At 49.6% G+C, this 25,840-nt stretch overlaps 2 protein-coding genes across 7 annotated transcripts in view; one reads left to right on the top strand and one right to left on the bottom strand.

Moving 5' to 3' along the window:
• Positions 1 to 881, bottom strand: part of LOC144822141 (uncharacterized) — a 72,517-nt gene extending 71,636 nt beyond the window's left edge. Inside the window, exon 1 of one of the 3 annotated variants that reach the window (XM_078679291.1) lies at positions 787 to 881. In XM_078679291.1, the coding sequence (XP_078535417.1) occupies positions 787 to 833 (47 nt within the window). In that variant the 5' untranslated portion in view covers positions 834 to 881. Of the gene's footprint in view, positions 1 to 473; positions 526 to 616 lie in introns of those variants that run through there. The other 2 variants (XM_078679292.1, XM_078679293.1) reach the window with 2 other exon arrangements.
• Positions 867 to 25,840, top strand: part of LOC144822143 (uncharacterized) — a 51,007-nt gene continuing 26,033 nt past the window's right edge. For 3 of the 4 annotated variants that reach the window (XM_078679298.1, XM_078679296.1, XM_078679295.1), the window contains exon 1: positions 867 to 1,002. In XM_078679298.1, coding sequence (XP_078535424.1) covers positions 979 to 1,002 — 24 coding nt within the window. In that variant the 5' untranslated portion in view covers positions 867 to 978. The remainder of the gene's footprint in view (positions 1,003 to 25,840) is intronic. The other variant, XM_078679297.1, reaches the window with a different exon arrangement.

Raw genomic sequence — 25,840 nt, 5'->3', positions numbered from 1 at the left:
CTCCAGCAGAACCTAGGGCAAGCAGAATTCCCACAGAAATATCTGGGAAAACAGGCAGTCCGACTCCAGCTGTACCTAGAGACAAGCAGAATGACCCAGCAATATCTGGGGAAACAGACAGTCTGACTCCAGCTGTACCTAGAGACAAGCAGACTGACCACAGCAATATCTGGGGAAACAGGCAGTCTGACTCCAGCAGTACCTAGGGACAAGCAGACTGACCACAGCAATATTTTTTTTCTGTGGTTTGCTTCCTTACTGCCGGCCTACTATGTAATGTAATATTATCCTGCTGTTTACTATGTGTATGTAAAGCGATATGATACTCACGGGATCAAGCTAGCGCGATATAAAACTTTTAAAATAAAATAAAAATCTGTTGGAACAGGCAGTCTGACTCCAGCAGTACCTCGGGACAAGCAGACTGACCACAGCAATATCTGGGGAAACAGGCAGTCTGACTCCAGCAGTACCTAGAGACAAGCAGACTGATTCCATCAATATCTGGGGGGCAAGCAGTCTGTCCTCAGGAGTACCCCGAGTAGCACTGAGTCAGTAGAGAACGAAGGACCACTCAGTAAGAAGGCTATGCCAGTGCGCATGCGTACTACTGTACCGTTGCTGCTGGGAAGGCGAGTACGCTGATCCAGATTCGTGACAAAACACCGAAAATATGCCGTACAGTCAGTCATAAAATCACTTGCAGTCGCAGTAACTCGTCCTCCACATGTTCATAAAGCTGCCTGCAGCGCGCTGATAACACTCTCCCTGCCTCTGGGCACTCACCGGCGGTCCATGTGCGCATGCTTCCTGTTGACATGGGCTCTGCGCATGCTCGGTGGAGCGGCGTCTCGCGCAGGCGCAGTAGCGGCCCTGAATCCTGTCCACCTGGAGGCTGCTGAGGGTCGCCTGTAGTCTCCTGAGCATCCCCGCCCTTACCTGCAGACCCCAGCGGGGACCACTGACCGCGCGAGAGCCATGTCCGGGCGGAGGCCAGACCCGGTGAGGCGTGGGAAGCAGTGAGCGGGGTGGGACCGGGAACGCTGCTGGGGAGGAGAAGGAGGTGGGACGAGATGGGGGAGGGGGCTTACCTACCACCTACAGACCCCCCTGAGTATACAAAGCCTCCTCCTTGGCTCCCCTGCCTTATCCCACTCAACGCCCACATTTCTGCTGCAGACTAAACTGGGACCACCCTTCCAGAAAACCTGCACCAAACTACCAAACTGCATACATCCATGTATATACAAATTGGAGTTTTTACATTATATCTTGTCTACAGCCCCCCTTTTATATGGGGTTTTAGATGATGCTTTATACTTAACATGTAAGCTGCGTTATGCGCAGACGTTTTCTTTTTTTAATACATGTCTTCTACTTTTTATCTTTCTATGCCCATGTGCAATATTTAGAGATGTGTTCAAGTTGTATCCTTCCAAGTGCTAAAATGCGGATCTGAGGTCGATTCATATCTGCTTGTTGCATGGAAGCACACCTATCAACCCACTCTCATTTGCTGTTTCCAATGATATTCACACCCACTAAAAACCAACATGCCTCCCAACACTTCAATAGGGCCACACTCTTTACAAATCTGTATCATCTTCATAAAATCTTAACTCATTTTAATGGAGTCACCCTCTTAAGTATAACACTGTGCCGTTCTCGAGCCAACAGGTTGGTAGGTGTCAATAACAAAATCCAGCAATATCTCAAGCAATCAATTTGCTTATCTAATGGCTCATCCTTAACTTATAACACACTTTCTAATTGTCTGCTGAACTAAACTGGGTTGCTTAAAACATGCAAAAATATTTACACATACCAGATAACGATTCAGAGTCTTTCAGCAGCAAACCTCCAAGTGTTGTTGGGAATTCCACTTTTATGTTACTGCAGATTTAATATATTGTACAAGATGTCCAGAATTTTAAGTTGGCTTAACATCACAGTGTGTGTTATATCCTGTGTCTCCTAGTTCGTTGCTGCTCAGCCTGTGTGAGTATGATGCAATAGAATGTTCACAAGTGCATGGTTTGAATGAGTGTTCCGCTGGAATAAGTGGTTCTGAACAGTAGGATGCTGCTCCCGATGGGGTTGTACCATCTTACCTGTAACTGAATAAACCTACATAATCAACACTAGTGGCCTGTTTACCTACACGGGCCTTCGTTTACAAAAGTGGCAATGATTTTGTAAAGAACCACGCATGAAGAGCTAAGAATTACACTAAAAACTCAAAGAAGATGGCCAGACTCTGAAATGAAACCTGAGCAGTGCCTTGGATGCCCCACCGGTGTCTTCCACAACAGACAGCCTACACGTTGTATGTTTTGGGTGTTAGACTTTGTGCGGCCTGAAATCTGCCAGACTACAGTGAGCCTACATAATTGAAGATCTGATGTGTGACCTAATGTTCAAAACTTGCCAGCTAACAGACAAATTACTGAAATGTTTGACCAATGGGGCTTTAAGACAGACTGCCTGCATAATTGAAGTTTTGGGTGTTCAATCGTAAGGATATGGAATTTTACACCCTGCAGTCATCTGTGATTAGAACAGGCTGCACTTATTCTATGCCCAGCCAGTAATCTTGATTTGGGAAGTGCACTTTCAATGAGCCGGCAGCGCTGTTTGTAATCAGTACAGCAAGTTGGACATACTTGAGCTGAGAATGATTTTGATGAGGAGAGAAGTGCGCTTATGCCGGATCAGCAGCGGTTGAAGGTACAAATATTTGTGTATTGTTAACCCACAGTATTGTGTTATAGAGAGTTGTGTGCATCGTCTGTTTGAAGAAATGGCATTCAGGGGCATAATTCGAGCCCCAGGGAGAGTTGACGTGTGACGGACCAGCTGCTTTGTGTGTTATGCTAGCAAAAGGGCATGTTGTGGATTTTTGCATTTCAAAGAGCGTAGGCAGCAGAACTTTTGTGGCTGCTTACCTATTGAGCTGCGATATACTAGTCCACGAGCAGCAGAGTGCAAGCTGTCGATCACAAACTCAGAAAGGCACGAGCCATGGCACCGTCATGGCACTGCCAGCGGATATTTTCCTCGACTACTGCATTTGTTTTCCCAGAGCTATGGCCTCCGTAAGCAGATTCGGTTTCAGTGTTGGAACCGCTGTGACGTCACAACAGGCAGTGGAGCCCATTGCTGTTGCGCTGACCTGATTCAACGGGTACGCCCCAGTCTTTGAGGATTGTCTGGTGCTTGTAGCAGTAATGTGGAACTGATGCAGCGCGTACCATCAGCTAATCTGGTTTGGCTGTGTTGGCTGCATAAACATAGTGACAGGGTGGTAGCACTGTATCTCTGCAAAGTTTGTTATGCTGCCTGACGTGCTGGTGGTCACCATGAGGAAAAGTTTTCTCTGGCATGCTATCGTATGGAAGTGATCAGAATTCATCAGCCAAAAGAGTAGTCGTGCAAGCTTTGAATTGAAGTCAGTGGTGGACTCATGCTATTCTGACGGTGGCGTTGGGTGAGAAGTCGCTCACCAGTCATTTGACTGTTGTGCTAACAACTCTCTAATGCCATGCCTATACACATTATGATTAAGGTTATTGCATTGATTGCTACCCAGATGTGGTCTGCTGTGGTGGATGTGTTTATCCGGGCAGGAGGTGTGGTTGCACTGTTGGATGAGTGCATGTGTTTATTTTTTTTTTTTTTTGCAGTATGAGTGCTTATTACATTTTGAGGTGCACAGTGATATTTGTTTATATGTTAGGATATGCTTGGGCTAGGTATTACTTCGTGACCGGGTGATCAGTGGGTAGGAATATACCCTGTATATCCTGCACAATACCCTTCATAATTCCCTATGTGTGGGGATGGGTTGGTTTGGATGATACCCTGAGCTGAGCGAGAGATGTGTCCCTTTTATGTTGGGTTGGATTATATCCTTAGCGAGCAATGAGTCCCTCTTTATGTTGAACTGTCTATGGTTGAAGATTCCTATAATTTACTGTAGTGGGAACACATGCATTCCTTAGTCCAGCATGATGTGCAGTAGTGGGAACATGAGGGTTCCTTTGTCCTGCAGTTGAGTGTGCAGTAGTGGGACCATGAGGGTTCCTTGTCCTGAAAGGGAGTATGCTGTAATGTAAACACATGAGGTCCTTTGTCCAATGAGATGTGGTGTGCTGTAGCGGGAATATGTGCGTTCCTTTGTCCAGCGAGATGTGGTGTGCTGTAGTGGGAACATGTGTGTTCCTTTGTCCAGCGGGATGTGGTGTGCTGTAGTGGGAACGTGCTAATACCAAAACAAGCATTTACAATGCAATGGTCTCGGCATTATTAAAGGTAGAGCTATTGGCATTGCTCATGACATTTATTTTTATTTATTTTTTAAATCATAAATAAATGGCATTGTCATTTACATTGCCACTAACTTAATCGTTAAATAAATGGCATTGTCATTTACAATGCCAATAGCTTAATAGCTCGCAAATGCATGACCTATTGCATTTACACCCACACAGAGCCACCCACACAGAGCCACCCACACAGAGCCACCCACACAGAGCCACCCACACAGAGCCACCCACACAGAGCCACCCACACAGAGCCACCCACACAGAGCCACCCACACAGAGCCACCCACACAGAGCCACCCACACACACACAGAGCCACACACACACACAGAGCCACACACACACACAGAGCCACACACACACACAGAGCCACACACACAGAGCCACACACACACAGAGCCACACACACACACAGAGCCACACACACACACAGAGCCACACACACAGAGCCACACACACAGAGCCACACACACAGAGCCACACACACAGAGCCACACACACAGAGCCACACACACAGAGCCACACACACAGAGCCACACACACAGAGCCACACACACAGAGCCACACACACAGAGCCACACACACAGAGCCACACACAGAGCCACACACACAGAGCCACACACTCAGAGCCACACACTCAGAGCCACACACTCAGAGCCACACACACAGAGCCACACACACACACAGAGCCACACACACACACAGAGCCACACACACACACAGAGCCACACACACACACAGAGCCACACACACACACAGAGCCACACACACACACAGAGCCACACACACACACAGAGCCACACACACACACAGCCACACACACACACACAGAGCCACACACACACACACAGAGCCACACACACACACACAGAGCCACACACACACCCAGAGCCACACACACACCCAGAGCCACACACACACCCAGAGCCACACACACACCCAGAGCCACACACACACCCAGAGCCACACACACACACCCAGAGCCACACACACACACCCAGAGCCACACACACACACCCAGAGCCACACACACACACCCAGAGCCACACACACACACCCAGAGCCACACACACACACCCAGAGCCACACACACACACCCAGAGCCACACACACACACCCAGAGCCACACACACACACCCAGAGCCACACACACACACCCAGAGCCACACACACACACCCAGAGCCACACACACACACCCAGAGCCACACACACACACCCAGAGCCACACACACACACCCAGAGCCACACACACACACACCCAGAGCCACACACACACACACCCAGAGCCACACACACACACACCCAGAGCCACACACACACACACCCAGAGCCACACACACACACACCCAGAGCCACACACACACACACCCAGAGCCACACACACACACCCAGAGCCACACACACACACCCAGAGCCACACACACACACCCAGAGCCACACAGACACACCCAGAGCCACACAGACACACAGGAGAGCAAGCACAGCCGGGGGGCAGGGAAGCAAGCACAGCCGGGGGGCAGGGAAGCAAGCACAGCCGGGGGGCAGGGAAGCAAGCACAGCCGGGGGGCAGGGAAGCAAGCACAGCCGGGGGGCAGGGAAGCAAGCACAGCCGGGGGGCAGGGAAGCAAGCACAGCCAGGGGGCAGGGAAGCAAGCACAGCCAGGGGGCAGGGAAGCAAGCCGTGGCAGGGAAGCAAGCACAGCCAGGGGGCAGGGGAGCAAGCACAGCCAGCAAGGTGGGGTCAGGAGAGCAAGCACAACCAGCGAGGGGGACAGGAGAGCAAGCACAAGCAACGAGAGGGCAGGACAGCAAGCACAACCAACTAGGGGGCAGGCGGCCACTGCGGGGACAGGCGAGCAAGACCACTGACTCATTGTCAGTGAAATTGCTCTCCCACCCTCGCAGCTCCACCATTAAGTGAGGTGCCCCTGCCCCTGCACTCTTGAGTGTTGGTGATCGAGGCCCTCCTCCACCCGCAGGTTTCCCTGCGCCTCATCCCTGGTGGTCCAGTGGACCTCTGTCTCCTTTCTTTCTTTCTGCTCCTTCACTCCTTTTTTTCCCCTTTCTATCTTTCACCTTTCTGCACCTCTGCTCTTTTGCGCCTTATTTCTGCCCATTTCCCTTTCTCTCCCTCTGCTCCTTCACTCGTTTTTTTACCCTTTCTATCTTTCTCCTTCCTGCTCTTTTCTGCATCTCTGCTCTTTTGTGCCTTATTTCTGCTTATTCTCCCTTTTTTCTTTATCCCTTCTTTCCTCCCTTTACCTTTCCCCGCCGCTGCTGCCCCCGCGGCCCCTCCCCCCCCAGCACGACCGGCCCAATCCAGCTCCCCTCCCCGCTCCCGCCTCCCAGCTGTCCAGCCCTCCCCGACCCCTACTTAATGGCGGCCACTGCGCGGCTGGTGCACCGAAGGTGCGTCAAAGGCAAGCACGTCTGCGCTCGTCTGCGACCCGTCCGCGACCAGCACCAGGAACCCTGGACCTCCGCCCGCCAATGCTACGACCCAGCAGCACTCCACGCACTCAACCCAGGCTGCAACAACAACTGCAAGCTAGCATCACCAGCCAACACCCATGGACCCTTCAGCTGTCACCGCTGCCGGCACACCTGCAGCACCGCCAAGAACACGGATCCAGCACAACCCGCCCACAAGAACACAACCGAACCGAAGACCCTGCAATGCATCCTCCTCAACGTCCGATCCCTCCACAAACACGCCACAGAAATCTGGGACCTCCTCGACAGCACAACCCCAGACGTAGCATTCTTCACCGAAACCTGGACCAACACCACCTCGGGACCGGACATCGCCATCCCCCAATGATACAAGATCTCCAGGAAGGACCGCCCCATCCACCCAGGAGGAGGAATCGCCATCATCCACAAATCCAGCCTCCGCCTGAGCACACTCTCTGACGAGTCCACAGAACTGATGGAACACCTTCACTTTAAGATACTGGCCAGCCCCACCGCCGCCCTCCGAGGAACCCTCATCTACCGACCTCCTGGACCCCGCGGACCCTTCGCCAACTCCATTACGGACATTATCTCCCTTCAGGCCATCGCATCCACCAACTACACCCTGCTGGGAGACCTCAACTTCCACCTCGACAATCAACTGGACCCCAACACCACATCCCTCCTGGACAACCTCCACAACATTGGACTCCGCCAGATCGTGACCGAGCCCACGCGCTCAGCAGGACACACCCTCGACCCTCTCTTCACTACAGGAAACTCCATCACCATTATTATTATTATTATTATTATTATTATTATTATTATTATTATCACCTTCAGCCACACCACCGAACTCCCATGGACCGACCATCGTTGCGTCCACTTCACCTTCAGAACACCCACCATCCACAGACACCAGCACCTGCTTCCACAAAGAAACTGGACCAAAATCACCGATGACCAGCTCACCTCCTCACTCAACAACTCCACCCCAACCATCGCGGAAAACGACGACCCCAACACCGCAGCCCGAACCCTGCATAGATGGATCTCGGACAGCACCAACACCATAGCCCCCCTCAAGAAAAACAACAATACCTGTGCCAAGAAAGCCAGATGGTTTACCACCGAACTTCGAGAGTCCAGGCGCACATGCCGCCGCCTCGAAAAGGCCTGGAGAAACACCAAATCCACAGAAGCCCACAACAACTTCAGAGCCGCCACCAACGCCCACCATCAACTCATCAGAGAAACGAGGAAAAAAGCGATTGAAGACAGAAACTTCACCCACGCACACAACAGCAAAGAACTCTTCAGCATCATCAAGGAGTTCGCCCAACCCACCAGCGAGTCTACCGACATCCCTCCCTCACAAGACCTCTGCGACAAACTCAGCATCTTTTTCCACCACAAAATCAAGAGCATCTACGACAACTTCGACGAAGACAACCAACACACTGAACCCTCACCAACCACCCCCGACACCCGGAAACCAGCGATTGATGACTGGACAGCACTCACCACCGAAGACACACTGAAGACAATGAAGTCAATCCACTCAGGGGCCCCCACGGACCCCTGCCCCCACCACATCTTCAACAGAGCCGCCAACACCATCGCACCCATGCTCCGCCAAACCATCAACCGCTCCCTGGCGACCGCCTCATTCCCCGACGACTGGAAACACGCCGAGGTCAACCCCCTCCTAAAGAAACCCTCAGCGGACCCCACCGACCTCAAAAACTACAGACCCATCTCCCTGCTCCCGTTCCCAGCGAAAGTAATCGAGAAAGCCATCAACAGCCAACTCGCCACATTCATTGAAGAACACAACATCCTCGACTCCTCCCAATCCGGCTTCAGAAAAAACCACAGTACGGAAACCGCCCTCCTCGCCGCAACAGACGACATCCGCACCTTACTGGACAAAGGAGAAACAGTAGCCCTCATCCTCCTCGACCTATCAGCGGTGTTCGACACTCCCACCGCACCCTAATACGCAGACTCTACGATGCAGGAATCCAGGACAAGGCCCTCGACTGGATCTGCTCCTTCCTCTCCAGCAGGACGCAGCGGGTCAGACTCCCCCCTTTCCTCTCGGACCCCACACCTATCACCTGCGGAGTCCCCCAGGGCTCCTCCCTCAGCCCGACGCTCTTCAACGTCTACATGGCTCCACTTGCCCCCATCGTCAGAACCTACGGACTCAACATCGTGTCATATGCAGACGACACCCAGCTCATCCTCTCCCTATCCAACGAGCCCAACACCGCCAGACGCAACTTTCGAGAAGGCATGGAAGCCGTCGCCAAATGGATGAAAAACAGCTGCCTACAACTAAACACCAACAAAACAGAAGTACTCATCATGGGCCCAAACCCCGACGCCTGGAGTGACACCTGGTGGCCCACCGCCCTCGGAAACCCGCCAACCCCCACAGACCACGCACGCAACCTGGGAATCATCCTGGACTCCGAGCTCAAAATGGACCGCCAGATCAACTCTGTCTCATCTTCCTGCTTCCACACCCTCCGCCTCCTTCGTAAGACCTTCAAATGGATCCCCCTCGAACACCGAAAGACAGTCACTCACGCCCTGGTCACCAGCAGACTCGACTACGGCAACGCACTCTACGCCGGAATAAACAAAAACCTCATCCGCAAGCTACAGAACTTCCAGAACGCCGCCGCAAGACTGGTCCTCAACCTGCCAAAACACTGCCACATCTCCCAGCACCTGCGCACACTCCACTGGCTCCCCGTCGAGGCGAGAATCACCTTTAAGATGCTCACCCACGCACACAAGGCCCTCCACGGCACCGGACCAGCATACCTGAACAGCCGACTCAAATTCCACGCACCCCAAAGGACCCTACGATCAGCCCAGCTTTCCTACGCTGTGGTCCCCCGCACCAGAAAGACCAGATCGGGAGGCCGCTCCTTCTCCTTCCTCGCGGCCAAAGCATGGAACGCCCTTCCGCTCCACCTCAGACAGACAACATCGCTCCCCATCTTCGCAAGAAACCTCAAAACCTGGCTCTTCGACAGACCCCCTCCTTGATGGAATGGAACCTGCACCCCCCAACCCCCCCCCCCACCCCTAGCGCCTTGAGACCCTTACGGGTGAGTAGTCGCGCTTTAACAAACTCCTGATTGATTGACAGCCAGCACAAGCAACGAGGGGGCCGGACAGTAAGCACAAACAACGAGGGGGCAGAAGAGCAAGCACAAGCAACTAGAGGGCAGGACAGCAAGCACAAGCAACTAGAGGGCAGGACAGCAAGCACAAGCAACGAGAGGGCAGGGCAGCAAGCACAAGCAACGAGGGGGCAAGACAGCAAGCACAACGAACGAGGGGGGGGAGAAGGCACAGCGAGGGGGCAGGGGAGCAAGCACAGCGAGGGGGTCTGGAAAGCAAGCACAACGAGGGGGCAGACACACAACAAGGGGTCAGACGCACAACGAGAAAACGGAGGCAAGCACACGGGCACAATCAAGGAAGAGAGACAAGAAAAGCGAGCACTCACCGGAGGACTCGCCAGCTTTTCGACTTCTTCCGGCGGCAGTCGGGCAGAAATGGCGTCAGAAAAGCACCGCCATTTTCGCATTCGGGGGCGTGGTTTTTGCTGTTGAATGACGGATGACGTCACAGAGTTAAAAACTGCAAAAAAAACACCCCCGAATCCGAAAAAGACGGGGCTTGAACGGAGTGACGCCCCTCTCCTCCAATGGCTGGCCTCCGTTTAGGAAGCCAGCCAATGGAGAAGAGGGGCGGGTTCAAGCCCCCAATACTGTTAACATAAAATCTCAGCTGCGCGACACTGCTGCGCAGTGTACGCTAGGCCGAGACCTAAACATGGGTACGAGGCAAACTCACGCAGAGTACTGCGACAAAAAAGGTGTATACGAATCAAGGGCTTAAACAAAGTGATGTATTTTGGCACCTCTACTTTTTAACTTATATACTACAGACCTGGGTAACTCCTTATCATCTGCTAATTTGTTTATCCCAAAAATCGGGCGGACTAGATTGTTTTTAATTCAGTACGCAGACGACATGATCCTCATGGACCACACACTCTATGGGGCTGCAGAAAGCACTTGATGCGGTAAGCAAATACAATATTGCTAATGAATTAATGGCCAATGTGAATAAAACAACGTTTGTGATTTTTGGAACATTTTCTAACAAATTCAAGCAACACTGGAGAATGGGCAATCTGAAAATCAGTACCACCTCCAAGTACAATTACTTGGAATTGTGGTTTACAAGTAATGGTACGCCCAACCAACACATCACCTCCATAGAAGCCTAGGCCAAAGCTCTGACTTACGTCATGTGCAAGCTGAACGCTAAAATGTACAGCCCATATACTGTAGCAATGCGAAAAGTAATAAAGGCCAAGTAACTCTCCTCAATTGCATATGGACAATTGGTTTTTCCAGAGGCATTGGCAAATAAGATGGTGACTGCCCAAAGCCGTACATTCAAAAGGATTTTTCAAATCCCCCCATACCCGGAACGCCTTGGTAAGATTAGAGTGCGGCTTAAATAAACAATCGTATGAATACTGGTGCTTCCATCATCCGATATTATCGCGGAATCTGTGCTGCTCCACCAAACAGAATGAAAGATATTTTGAAGTAATCCTTCACAGAAGGTCAAAAACCCTGGCCAGACTACTTGTCAACCGCCAGCAGTAAATTAAATCTTGACATGGCAAATTGGAGTACCTTCATCTATCAACCAGGAATATTAAAAACAGTATTGAGGAAACAAATGAGAATTTTATCCAGGCAAGAAGACATGCGCCTAATCTGAAAGTAATATCCAGGTTATAATAATTAACTCCTACAGGAATAAATTATGCCAACCTTATTTAAATAGTGCACTGAATAAATCAATTTTAAAACATATTTTATTAATTAGGCTCATGGCGCGCCCGATAAATGACATAAATGCCCATTGGAAACATCTTGAGATAGTTACCTCTTGCAGACTGTGCAACCTATATGAGGAATCCTTGGCCCACTTTGTCTGTATTTGCTCAAATCTGAGGAATGCACACTGCACTTTATTAAAACCACGTTTTTTAAAGTATGGCATTCACACTTGCACAGAAGCAATGGGCTCCATTTTAACCTAGAAATTCCAATGGAACTGGCATGGCTAGCCATATTTGCACGACAACTCCAAAGGTCATTAACTGAAAGACAAGCCCATACTGATGAACTCTGATGTAATTTATCTGTCATTTTAGGATAGTATATAAACCCATCGTTTTGACGATTCGATTCTCGAAATGTAATTATATTAGTATGACATGAATCAAATTAATTGAAATGTTGACATTTTTAGTAATACTATAGAATGCGTTAATATCATAAATTATGTAGCTTTGTAACAATTTTTATTAATTGAAACAAATAAATTCATTCACATATAAAGAAAGCCACGTGTAACTTTCTGGTTTAAATACGTTTTGCTTGCAGTAAATGCAAACACATTATTGTGGTAACAAGTAAAGCAATACTCCATAACATTAGAACATTTGAAAGAAATATATTACAACAGAACTTGAATTGAAAAAAAGAGGATTATTGGGTGTCTCAAAAGGTTAGGGGTATGCCAGAACTTCGGAATAGTCATTGCTTGATTGCCAGGATATAGCCAGTATGATGGCCACATCTCGTTTGTGATGTTTCCTAGATGTTGGTGCTTGGAGTCACATGGTCTTCTTAATGCACAAATCCCTCACAGACACAGAGATATGGGGTTGGATCTCAGTTAGATCTTTACTCTGAAACTTCGAACATAAATCTCCTTGGTGATATTTTGACCAAATGTTTGCTTTGGGCAAAAGCTGTGGCGTGGTTTTTTAGGTTTTGAGGAGGGGGTGAAAGTGTTGCTTTCCCTAAGGCAGGAAACATAACTTGCCACAGCTTCCTTTGACGTGTCAGTGTGGCAGAGACCGTAGGTATGAAGGGATCTACAAAGAAGACACACCCTCTACAAGCACAGATGCAGCCAAAAGTCACTCCAGTTACCACTGTACAACTACTTTAAAATTATGTTATTCCACTGGGGGTTGCGAACAGTGGCATACGGACACTCTCCTGCATAAATGAGACGCATGCTTCCAAAGAGAACGTATTTGTGGGACGAACAAGGCTTGTATAATTGAACACGCTTTCATAACCGAAGATTCCAGACTGTGGTACCTAAACCTTAATTGTACCTAAACCTTAATTTTAAAAACTAACTATACGCTCTGGTCCACACACCTCACATAGCTGCCAAGGTTTCAGATTGCTATGTGTGACATTTTCATAATGTCAGTGTAATTATGAGTGACATTTCAACCACTATGAGTGACACTTTCTCGCAAGCAAAATCAAGCAATGAAGATGAAGGAAACATAAATATCAGACATTATACCTATTTGAGGAACGAGGAACTCTAAGAAGATCTTTAAACGGCTGCAAAGCACCTGGGATGGAAGGGCACTACACTAATCTAGTGCCCTTATAACCTGATTGTATGTACTGGTACTGTTCAATCAGGTAAATATCAAGATGGTCTCCACAACTCAATGCTGGACTTCCCTCAAGCCTACAAATAGCCTCCGTAGAGCCTCTGCCATCCTGTTTCCGCCACTTTACCCTGTGTTTGGAACAGACTTTCTTTCCTTCCATCATTCAGAAGTCTCCCCTCCTCTCCACCACGCCCCTCCCTTTACCTTATGAGACTTCCCTCATATTCGGTTCACTTCCACCTCTTGGCAGACCTGGTAAGTATTTCAACAAGAACTCATTGCTACAAACATTTTCGAACAGGCTCTCATTTAACCAAATTCACAGCTGGGCTCAGGCATGGTAACAATGTTCAGCTCCCAGAGCAAAATGATGTTTATGCCCTTAGCCTTCATATTTGAGTCTCTTAATGCTCACCAAAATAACAGTTTGCATTTCCTTTCGTCTAACATTTCAATTTCACATCCTGAAAAAATATATCTATCCTGGCTGTCTGCGGAGCACTGCCAGTGTCTGGGCAAAAAAAGAGAAGCTCTGCCAGGCTGTGGGGGCATTGAAGGGAGAGGTAATGCCAGTATTGGAGCAGAACAAAAATATGATGAGTTGAGAATGCTCCAGTCCATCCTTGCTCGCCCTCGCTACAAAGAGTCCAGTTAATTACAAATCAGCCTTGGTGCTTTCCCAAAGGAAACAGCCAGGCCTAGAACCCTACAGTTGGGAGCACACCTAAAAGTGACCTGGCCTGGCAGTGAGAGGAGCGGCTCTGTCATGGTCGCTTGGAGAGAGATAAACTATTCTGCCAGGGTGTCCCCAGAGAAAGAAGAGCTGTGGTGGATTCTGGGGCTCATAGAAGCACTTCCACAATGTGTGCGGTGAGAGGAAATGCTCTGCCAGGCTCTGGTGCCATAGAGGGAGATGTTATGTCTGTACCGCCGGATTTAAATAATGTCAGCCACAGGTAAATTACTCGGGCTGTATTCCAATCCATTTTATGCCCATTGTACACAGAGTTCAGCCATGTGTTGGAATGGGAGGTCCCAACAACATGAACAGTTGCACACGGTCTAATCCACCTGTGTCACCTGCGAAGCGTTAGAGTAACTAACACGACCGCCCCCCACTGACTGCAGGCAGCCTCCTGATCCTGCGCTGCCTTTCAGGAATTTGTGTTATTAACACACACACACTTGTCTCGGGGGCTGGTGGTAACTTACTTCAACTTCATTGCTGCTTGACTCACCTGTGCCAAACCAGAAATGACTGACCGGGATGGCTGAGTCAGTAGATAATCACGTTCTGCAGTGCACCGATAGTAATAGTGTGTGTGCAGCCCTCGAGTGTCAGGCTTCACTGCAGGCTGTTTTCTAGAGTTGCTACCAGGCCCCAGTAAGGTCACGGTAACTGCAGTGGCCGGTGTGACTGTCTGACAACCAGCCTTGCGGCGCTCATAATTCTGCAACATTATGGATTCCAGAATTCTCTCAACCTACATATAAACACATGGCTGGGTTTCGTTTCCAATAGTTGCCTCTTAGTACACAATATAAGTTGCAAGCTGCATTGATGCAGAGCACGACGTGCACTGCAGTGACATTTACATAAAAAATAACTAAGTGCTGCCACCGGTGTCGCGTGCGCAGCGCTGCGTGGGGGGTGCTCGACTGTTACTTGACTGACCTGCTGCCCAGCCACGATTGTGCAGCACAGACACTGCCTGCTGCCACCATACTGCCAGTCAGTGGCTGTCTTCATCCACTCTGAGGCTGGCAGTCAGAGCTCAGGTCAGCTGCTGTGGCAGTCCTCCACTCTAGTCCTCGCTGGCTTCTACTACCGCAGCGCGGCTCCCCCGCTGCAGCCGCGCTCGTCCACCTGTGGAGACATTCGCCGGCTCAGCGCGGTGGTGCCGTACATGGGGCTAGACGGTCGGGACCCCCGCTGCGGCCGGCCCGCCTGGTGCCATGATGATGAGCGCCGACCGTACTAACTTCATGTTTGGCGGCAGGTCCTCAAACGAAAGTGTGATCTTTACAGATTAAAATGCATTTTACAGCATTTGTAAGATCGGTGTGCACAAGGCAATGTGAAAATCTGCCAGTCAGATGTGCATAATGAACCATTTCGTTAACAATGACTTCTAACCCTCAAATCCCGTCCCATGCTACGTCATCGTTTACCTGGTGCCACGCGCGCTCCGGTGCAGGAAAGGCCGCGAGAACTCGCTGGGCGTGTAGTGCGCATGTAATATTAAATCCAAGAGTTCTGCGTTCCTCGAGAGTCCCCTGAGGCGTGAAACGAGCGGGACATAGGGAGAAAACATGGAATCTCCACATAGCAGCTGGTAGAGCTCATTTCACGCAGAGGAGCATCGAGAGCGCGATGGGAACCGGCGGCAGTAATAAAGCGCCAGACTGCACTAGGTTCGTTGGATTTCATCCACAGAGGTTCAGCTCTTTAATATATTTACACTTTATCTGCACCAAATGTTACCTGTTTCTGATAATCTTGATAACTGTAGAACCCCATTTCTCGAACTTTGCAGCCAGGGCTGGCCTTTGCAATGAAAATTGGCGCCTCCGCTCTCCTGCCGTCTTAATTGTCTGTGTAGGAAGGGGGAGTCTCTGGTTGGCGCAGTGCAACACTGGCGACAAGCAGGGCCTCTCTCTTCCTCGTCAGGGCTGAGGGTTACCTTCAAGACAACCTCTGCTTACCCTCTAGGTAGTGTGGCTTAAGCAGTCTTAGGCTAATCTCTGGGGCATGTAGGGTTAAACATTTGCAATATTACACCATCACAACCAACCCACCACACAATGACACCAAACTGTGTTTGTGAAAATATATCTCTTTATATAAATCTCAAGCAGGCTTGTAAATACAGTCTTGGTTACTTTAAAAGCAGGTTCCAGTTACTCTTTTATCAAGGTCACAGTTCTTTCTCAATTTGTCTTTCTTATTCAAGAAAGGGGTTCAGGCTCTTCAAGGTACTTTCTCTGTCCGTGGGCCTCTCTGCGCACTTGGGCTCCACCGCGTGGGAAAAGCGGGCCCGGTCTGCCCACTCTCACGCTTCTGGCGGGAGCGGCGGCCGGGGAGTCAGCGTCCGCCTCTCTCTGCGAGCTGCACGGCTGTGCGCGGCTGGCGGGGGAGAGAGCGGGGGCCCGGGGAGCGTTCTTCACGCGGCTCCTGGGGCGAGGCGAGGCAGCGGGCGGTGCGAGCGAAGCAAGACAGATGCTCGCACCGCGGGGCAGGACACAGTACCTTTTCTTGTGGAAGCAGCCTGGGCACGATTCAGCGCGGGGATCCGCGTCGCGGTGTCTTCCTTCCGACGTTGGAGCGAGCGGCGGCTCGGCTCTGGCTCGGGGGTTGGCGTTGCGGCGCGGGCCGGGCTGAGCAAGTGCCTCAAGGTTTCCTGGCACAGGGGGGGCACACGAAAAAGGGATAGCGATCGGCAAAGTACGCCTCTCTCGATCCAGGCGACGTTCAGGCACCCCACGCAACAGCTGTTTCTCGAACAGCGGCGGCGCGTTCAGGGGCACCAGACACGGTGGGTGCAAGCAGGCAACGGGCACCACCTCCTCTTTGCGTTGCGAGCTGCGGCTCGGGGTCAGTCACGATGTTTGGGTCAGCTGGGCTGACCTTCACGGTGCTTCTGGGCCAGGCAGGCAGCAGTCACGGTGCTTGGAGAGATAGCAATACCCAGAGCGTTGCTGAAGAGCGCGATGGTCACAGCGCGCTCCGCTTTTCCTGGTGAGGCGGGCAGAGGGAAAGCAACTCCCCACAGTGGTTCCTCTGTCAGGGGGTAGCGCTCACTGTTCCTGGAGCGCTGGTCAGGGGGCAAGTTCAACAGCAAGCCCTTGGAGATCTTTCAGCAGAGTTTGGCACAAAGTTAAAAATAAAAGCAACAGTCTTTTGTCTTCCTCTCCTTTGGCAGCAAGGCACCAGACACAGGCCAGAGTCAGCACTCCTCCTTGTAGTCCTTCCAGGTCCTTCTCTTCGGGCAGAGTTTCTCTTGTGGTACAAACAGGATCTAATCTACAAGGAGCAGGGCTCCTACTTTTATACCCAGTTTCTTTTGTTCTAGCAAGCCAGGGGGGCCTCTGCATAACTGCTCCAGTCTCTGAGTACTTGTTGTGGGTACTTATGACTTCTGCATTCAGTGTGAGGGCAGGCACATCAGCCGCTCCCCAGGGGGGCGGAGCCGGCATTGAGAGGGCAGGAGTGGCCTGAGTACTTTGTTGACAAGCTTCGGTCCTTCCTGGGCCAGGTGCAGGCTGAGTCATCAGTCGCTCCCCAGGAGGGCGGAGCCAGCATTGTGGTGGCAGGGGCACAGCCTGATGCATCATTCAGGGGAAACTCCCACCACCCATTAAGGGGTCCTCCTGCTAATCACTACCTGTCAACTCCCAGCCCTGTCACTCACACACACCAGACAGTCAGATCCACATCCAAGCAGAGGCGGGCTGAAATGGTTAGGCAAGCAAATGCTAACTTTCTAAAAGTAGCATTTGCAAACACAGGATATTAAAATAAACTTTACTAAAAGAAGTATTTTATTATTCTGAGTTCAGGCATACTAAACACGAATTTCTACCATGTTCCCTGAGCCCGCCGGGATTATAGAGTGTAATAATTCCAGCAGCCCATCTGGCCTAGAAGGGAACAGGTAGCCTTACAATAGTGAAAAACGAATTTGGCAGTAATTCACTATTAGAACATGCCACACACATCAGGGCATGTTCTACCTTACACTTACAATGCACCCTGCCCTCAGGCCTACCATAGGGGTGACTAATATGAAGTTAAGGGAAGGTTTAGGGGCTGGCAAGTGTGTGCACTTGCCCAGCCAGGGTGACAGTACCAGACTGCACGCAGGTTCTGCCATGGCAGACCCTAGACACATTTTAAGGCTGCTTCTGTGGGTGGCGCAACCAGCGCTGCAGGCCCACTAGCAGTGTTGGCATTCACAAGCCCTGGCACTCCGGGTGCACTTTACTAGGGACTAACAGTAAATCCAATGAACCAATCATGGACATCAATCATATGTACACTTTACAGTAGGGAGCACTTGCACCGCGGCACGGGTTGGCCGTGGCGCAGTGCCCTGAGTAGCAGACACCAGCAAAACATTGGAGGCACAACAGCAAAAAGTGGAAGGGAAACTCACGCCAAGGTGCCAGGTCTAACAGTCTGCATGTTAAAAAATTGTAGGGGCGACGGGACACATATTAGAAGAGTCAGGAGAAGAACAAGCCGTGAGCGTGCAAGCTCCCGAACTTCCGGTTTCGGGATGTGCACGCTCACGGCTGTGCTGGGGCGGGACTTCAGTCTTTGCGAGAAGCCCACGGTGGATGGCTCAGAGGACCGGTGAGAGCAGAAGTCAGGAGTGGCGTCTGAGGCCGCTGATGCGGTAAGTGGGGCTTGGGGGGCTAGTGTGTGTGTGTGTGTGTGTGTGTGTGTGTGTCTGCGCGTGTGTGAGTGTGTGTGTGTCTGCGTGTGTGTGTCTGTCTGCGAGTGTGTGAGTGTGTGTGTGTCTGCTCGTGCATGTGCGTGCCTGTGTGCGCGTCCACAGACCCTGGTCTGCTCGTGCACCGCTCTGTACTCCCTTGCGAGCTTACTCGGCGACAATAGTTCTCATTGCCGAGACCTAAAAAGGGTATGGCTCTAATCAGTAAGGCTGAGCCCTATATACTACACAACAAGAAAAAATGCCAGTACTGATTTATTATTCAAAAAAACAGTTTTACCATAAATGCATAGACCACAAGACAATGCATCTGAAAGCTCATTAGTAACTATTTATTCAAATGTACTATTTTATAAATCACAAGAAGTTCAATACTTAAAAAAAACACACAGGACAAACAATCAAATTAATAATGGACACAAGGGCTTGTGAAAAAATTCACAAACATTCAGTCACTCTCACAAGCTCACTCTTTTCACAACACACCTGACACATTCAACCTACTGGTTTCAAAGACAACAAGGGAGATTCAATACACCACTTAAGTAGCACCTGGACTGCCAACACATACTATTTACACCATTAATTTTTCTTAAATACACCCTACACAACTCCAATTGACTGTACAACTAATCAAAAAAATCACAACAAATAGATGTAACACTGCCACATTTAATTGGCAAAATAACAAATTGGCAGAACCGAAAAGTATTGAACTTCTTGTGATTTATAAAATAGTACATTTGAATAAATAGCTACTAATGAGCTTTCAGATGCATTGTCTTGTGGTCTATGCATTTATGGTAAAACGTTTTTTTTGAATAATGAATCAGTACTGGCATTTTTTCTTGTTGTGTAGTAGTGGGAACATGAGCATTCTTTTGTCCAGCGGGATGTGGTGTGCTGTAGTGGGAACATGAGCGTTCTTTTGTCCAGCGGGATGTGGTGTGCTGTAGTGGGAACATGAGCGTTCTTTTGTCCAGCGAGATGTGGTGTGCTGTAGTGGAAACATGAGCGTTCTTTTGTCCAGTGAGATGTGGTATGTTGTAGTGGAAACATGAGCGTTCCTTTGTCCAGAGAGACATGGTGTGCTGTAGTGGGGCGGGCACTGCGTACAGTTGTGGGGTGTGGCGGTTGCATCCTGCCACATATATATTTTGTGTTCTCTCGCAAGAGGCAAAGATATATATATATAGTGTGTAATCTATATGTGTTCTATCTTTACAATTCTAGGAATGCAATGATTCTTGTTATATGATCGTATGTGACCTGATTTTATCGCACTACCTAAGGAACGGGATAATTTATGTAATGTAATGGGATGTGATTTTTCCTTGTGATTTAGGATTGGTTGCTTACATTGTACAGGAAGTGTGAATGTGCATTTTCCTTCACTTTGCTTCTGGTTGTTTTATTGTTTCCTGAAGGAAGGAGGTGTGTTATATCCTGTGTCTCATAGTTCCTTGCTGCTCGATCTGTGTAAATGTGATGCAATAGAATGTTCGTGACTGCATGGTTTGGATGAGTGGTCAGTTGGAAATGAATGGGGCTAAGCAGCAGGATTCTGCTCCCGGTGGGTTTGTAGCATCTTACCTGTAACTGAATAAACCTACATAATCTACACTACTGTTTACTGTACTGATTACCTATACAGACCTTACTTCCTTTACAGTATATAACAAGAGATGCATCTCCTGAATCAAATAATATACTCTCCACTTTATTTCATCAATGTTGCTTTCATTATATTCTGCACAGACCAATATTCTGTTCCATCTAAATCTTCCTGCCAACACTTTTAATTCCAAAGTGTATACTTCCATAGTCCTGAGGAGTGCAGTATATCCGCTGTTAATTTACCACTAGTAGTGCCTAATATGGTATCTTGGAAATGAAATGTCGAATGTGGTACTGTGGAGGTTCCACCAGTTATTAATGTATGGTTAGTAGAATGTTATTAAGGCAGTTGGAACTGGGTCCCTGTGGGTAGGGCTTTTATATGGAAGTAAACTTATACCAACAAGTAACTACTTTCCTGCTCTTTATTTGATTACCATATTTTGGCGATGAGGTAAATACTTCTTGTTACTTCTTTTGCCCTAACCCAGCGGATTTGTTTATTCTCCCAACTTTATTTTTTTGACTTGCTACAAGATCGTCTATATTGGAAAGAAATCGAGAGAGGTGAGGTTGAGTGAAAACAGGAGTGGTCACTTGACCCATGTTGTGTAGCTGGTGGCGGATTTTGACTTTTTTGGGACTCTTCCCCAACTGGTGGCTGTTGAGGGGAGCGCAAGGTGGACGCGCAGTGTAGCGGGAGACATCACTCAAGAGTTAGACCATCAGCAGACATCACTCGAGACGCAACTCGGGAGCTTGGATCACGTGAGTCGATATCTTCTTAGCACGTCACAGCACAGTGTTACACACTGGCGGTCAGCGGGCCCGCATACGTCATCGCGGCAGTAGTGTTGCGTTCTGCCACCATCTTACATCAGTGTCTGCGTTGTCACTCTCGTTATGCTGCATCTGGTGGCCATCTTGTGTTCTTTGGTATGTACATTAACCTACGTTGATGCGCACACCAGCCAAACAGCATGCCTGTTAGCACACATATTATGCTGTGTTTGGCATCACACCAGCGAATCACCACGCCTGTTAACACCCGCCTTACACTGTATTCGGCAGCCATGTTGGGTGTGTGAAATCTGATGTTTGTTGCATTTGTGCAAAAACTATTCTGCGGTAATTCGCAAACCAGCGAGTCTGTGTTTGTTTAACAATGGTGATCCCCAAACCTCATTTTAGCGTCTCTACAGTTATTTGCGAGTTCTTCTCAAGCACTGCTGTGGTTATTCGCAGACCTCAAATAAATGTGATTATATGGATTATTGGCTGAAAGAACATGGTGGTTGGTGCCTAGAACTATGTGAGGTATTTTCAAAGCTAACGATCAGTTGTGAGGTACTTTCAGAGTGAACGGTTATTTGTTTAAGACCGTGTGAAGCTTTGGTAATTTTGTGAACATGATGCACTGTGCATTATTTGTTACAGTAGTGAATTGGTGACTACGTATCAGCTGATTGCAAAACATTTCTCCCCCACCATTTTTTTTAATCATTTCTAGGTGAACCATTAATCAAGTGGGAGAAATGGAAAAATGTTTTCTGGAGGTATGCCAGAGTGTTTGGGACTAGTTTCAGAGCAGAGATAAAAGCATCATTGTTTCTGCTTTATTTAGGTCCTGAGGGACAAGAAATATTTGATCACCTTCCGGAATTGACAGGCGAAGAGAGTGATGGTTTGAATGAATTTGAAGTATGTTTTAAAAAAATGTATAGTCATAGAAGTCTCATCAATTCTGGAAAGATTTAAGGTTGGGAAACAGATGCAAGTGAAAGGGGAGACCATGGAAGAATATGTTACAGTACTAAGGAAGCTAGCTACATCCTTCAAATCCAGAAGTGCTCTGGTTGAACGCATAAGATATCAATTAATGCTAGGATGCTTTAAAGATAAGGTCAGGGCCCCGAATGACGGGACAGCTTCACGAGGTTATGGAGAATATAGGGGCTGTTGATATCTGGCGACAGGCCAATCCGGTGCTGCAGATATATACCTGCTTTCCCCCCACTCATAATACACACAGTCTCCTTGACAGGGTACTGGTTGCTAATGCCGAGAGCAACATGACTATGGAAGTGACACATCAGGCGCGAGTACAGTGCTGCCCAGGATCATACAGGGAGTCAGAGGAGAAAAAGGGATCCAAAGGGGAAGCCTGTACAAGCGAACAAGATGGGTAAGACTCCGAAAGGAAGGGCACTCACAAGGCAATTTAGCATTCAGACTAACTACACCCAGGACGGACGTGCAAGACATATATATAATACAACATTAACAATAAAGGGGGGTGTGGGGTAAAGCACTCAGGAGCTCCACATGGTAAGACTGAAGCTCAGTAAGTTTCTTACCCGCAATTGCTGTCACAGATACTGACTGCAAAGACCCATATATAGGATATGCATGCAAAGGCAGGGTCTGTGGAGTTTATAACTATCGTGATGTTATAAATGTAACTCAAAGACAAAACTCACAGTGAACAAGAAACACCACCTTGGTAGTCAGCTGAGCCCACGGATCCTGGCGATCAAACAGTAACGCGCAAGGCAGTAACAGCAAAGGGGTAGAACTAAACACAAGCACAATAGACAAGGAGCTAGCAAGGAGGAGTGCTTAACAGGAAAGGAAGGAAACGACAGGGCACACTTGGCAGAAAGCAGGTAACAAACATACAAGGTAACAGAAGTAAGACAGCAGAATAGAAAGGCAGCAAACTCGAACTGGAACCAAGGAAATGGGAAGCAAGGCAGGGACTGGAAATGGATATACAGAAGGGGAGGCTACAATGGTATACTAGAATAGTGCAGGTTAAGGAATCAAGAAAACAAAGTAGCATAGAGGGCAGTGCTGGGGCAGGAACAAGAAGTGAGCTAAGGCTCAGGAGTCAAGGAAGCACTGCAGACAGTGCTGGTTCAGGAACAGGGAACTACCAAAGCTTCAGGAGTCCAGGTAGCACTGCAGGCAGTGCTAGTTCAGGAACAGGGAAATTACTAGAGCTCAGGAGTCAAGGTAGCACTGGAGGCAATACTGGTTCAAGGAAACAGGACATAGCTACAGCTCGGGAAACAAGGAGTCAAGAGAGCACTGCAAGCAGTGCAAATCAGGAACATGAAATAGCTAAGCCCAGGAACAAAGAATAAATATAGCTCAGGAACTCAGGAAACAAGGTAGCACTGCAGGCAGTGTTAATTCAGGTACAGGGAATAGCTATAGCTCAGGAACTACTGGAAACAAGAATAGCAAAAGCTCAGGGAACTCTGGAAACAAGGATTGGTCTCACCGGTAAACAGCTACAATGACCAACCTTTGCCTGAATGGAGCTAGGGCTTAAAAGAGCTCACAGTAATCACATGCAGCTGGTGTGAGTAGGCTAGCAGCAGCCATCCACAGGTGAGCTGAATTCCTCCACCCACCCTTGGCCTGCAGGGGTGGAGACAAAGCAGTGAGCAGGGAATTCTGGGTAATGGAGTTTCAGGCATGAGTAGGCTGGCTTCAAGTATAAGCAGGCTGCCTTTCACAAAACCCGGCATGGATTGGGAATGGATGTCAATTCCTAAATGATGTCAGGATATGCATACAGGGGAGTGTCTGGGGGCATATTAGAACACTGGAAAGTCCCACAATTCAGCCCCCTGGTGGTTGGCACGAGAGCACAGGGAGCCAATCGTGACACTTGGATGCTGCACTATCAGCGGAAGAGGTGCGGGCGGCCCTCGCCCGCCTGCCGCGCGCAAAGTCACCGGATAGTGATGGCTACCCGCCGGAGTTTTACCAGGAGTTCGGAGCCGTGATGGCGCGTCTTTTGGTCCAGGTCTACGCCGAAGTCTTTGAGACCGGATCGTTCCTGCGGAGCATGTCCAGTGGAAAAATCTGTATGATCCTTACCCCGGGGGGGGGGAAGACAAGCTCGAACCTTCCGCATATCGCCCTATCACCATGATTAATACCGACGTTAAAATTTTGACTAAGTTATTGGCCACCCGGTTGGCCCCGCATATGGTGCACTTGGTCCACTCGGACCAATGCGGCTTTATTCCTGGGCGTAACACCGCCATGAACCTGAGGCGCTTGAACCATATCATGCATGAGGTTCAGGGGTCGGATGAGCAGATGGTGCTCGTATCAGTTGACCTGGCCAAGGCGTTCGACACAGTGGACTGGGCTTACCTACAGGAGGTTCTCCGGGTGATGGGCCTGGGCCCGAACCTTTGCCGTTGGGTCCGTATTTTATACAACTCCCCCAGAGCCCAGGTGAGATTGGGGACTGCGCGTTCGGAGAAGTGGCAGTTGGGGCAGGGTACACGACAGGGGTGTCCCCTTTCACCACTTCTCTTTGCTCTAGCGAAAGAGCCTCTAGCCGTCCGGATCCGTCTGGAGATGCCGCAATGGGGCATACAAGTGGGAGATACGTGTAGCGTTGTCTCCTTGTATGCAGACAATGCCTTGTTTTATCTGAGGGCCCGAGAGAGGCACTTCCTGCGTTGTTCAATCAGTTGGATAGGTTTGGGGACGCGTCGGGGCTGTGGCTCAACAGACGTAAGTCTTTGATTTACCCGCTGTCGGGATTCGGCTCGGTGCCCAAGGACGATTTGCCGGAGCTCGGGCTCTGTTGGGAGACGGATACTTTTCATTACCTGGGGATTCAGGTGGCGCCTACAGAGGCGAGATCCCTGGCCTGTAATATTGATAAGGTGCTTCAGTCCCTGCAGCGCTCCGTGTCCTTTTGGAACACCCTCCCGCTGTCCCTAATGGGCCGACTTGCTGTAGTTAAGATGGTGATGTTGCCTAGGACTCTTTCGCACACTGAATGCGCTCCTTACATCCCTACTTTGGGCGAACCGACATAGTCGGGTTGCCCTTCACACAGTGGTGAGATCCTTTGATGAGGGTGGCCTAGTGGCTCCACGCTTTGACCTGTACTATTATGCTGCGCAGCTGCTGCCGGCCGCCAGATAGTTTGCAGAAACGGATGTCTGGGAGACGCAGCTGTTGGCGGGTAAAGCGACGGTGCAGGAGCTTCAAGTGGCATTGATGCGGGGAAGGGGGGCAAGTACATCGTGAGACATACGGCGAACGTCTGGCACCACTTTGTTGAGAGGGTGCTCCGGGCGGTGCCCTTCCACAGGGACCTGTCGCTTTGGATCCTGGCGACCATGGTATTGTTGGAGGAGCAAATGTCCTTTCGGGCCTGGGGGGAGGGGGGCTGTGAGATCCTGGCAGATCTGTACATATGAACAGGCGGAGGAGGCTTTTGCCCTGGGTAGAGGACAGTTCCTGCATTACCAGGGATTGCGGGATGTGGTGAGGTCGCTATGGATACAGTATCTAGAGATTCCCCCAATGACTCACACCCTGGACATTATACTGTCTTGTGGCAGAGGACGTCAACTTATTTCCCTGCTGTATGCGGCCATGCGTAGGGACTCTGCCCCGTCTGTCTCTCCG

This window comes from Lissotriton helveticus, chromosome 3_1, assembly GCF_964261635.1.
Source record: "Lissotriton helveticus chromosome 3_1, aLisHel1.1, whole genome shotgun sequence".
In the NCBI taxonomy this organism is placed as follows: Eukaryota; Metazoa; Chordata; class Amphibia; order Caudata; family Salamandridae; genus Lissotriton; species Lissotriton helveticus.
Note: the sequence above shows the minus strand (reverse complement) of the source record. Positions and strands in the feature narration are given on the sequence as shown.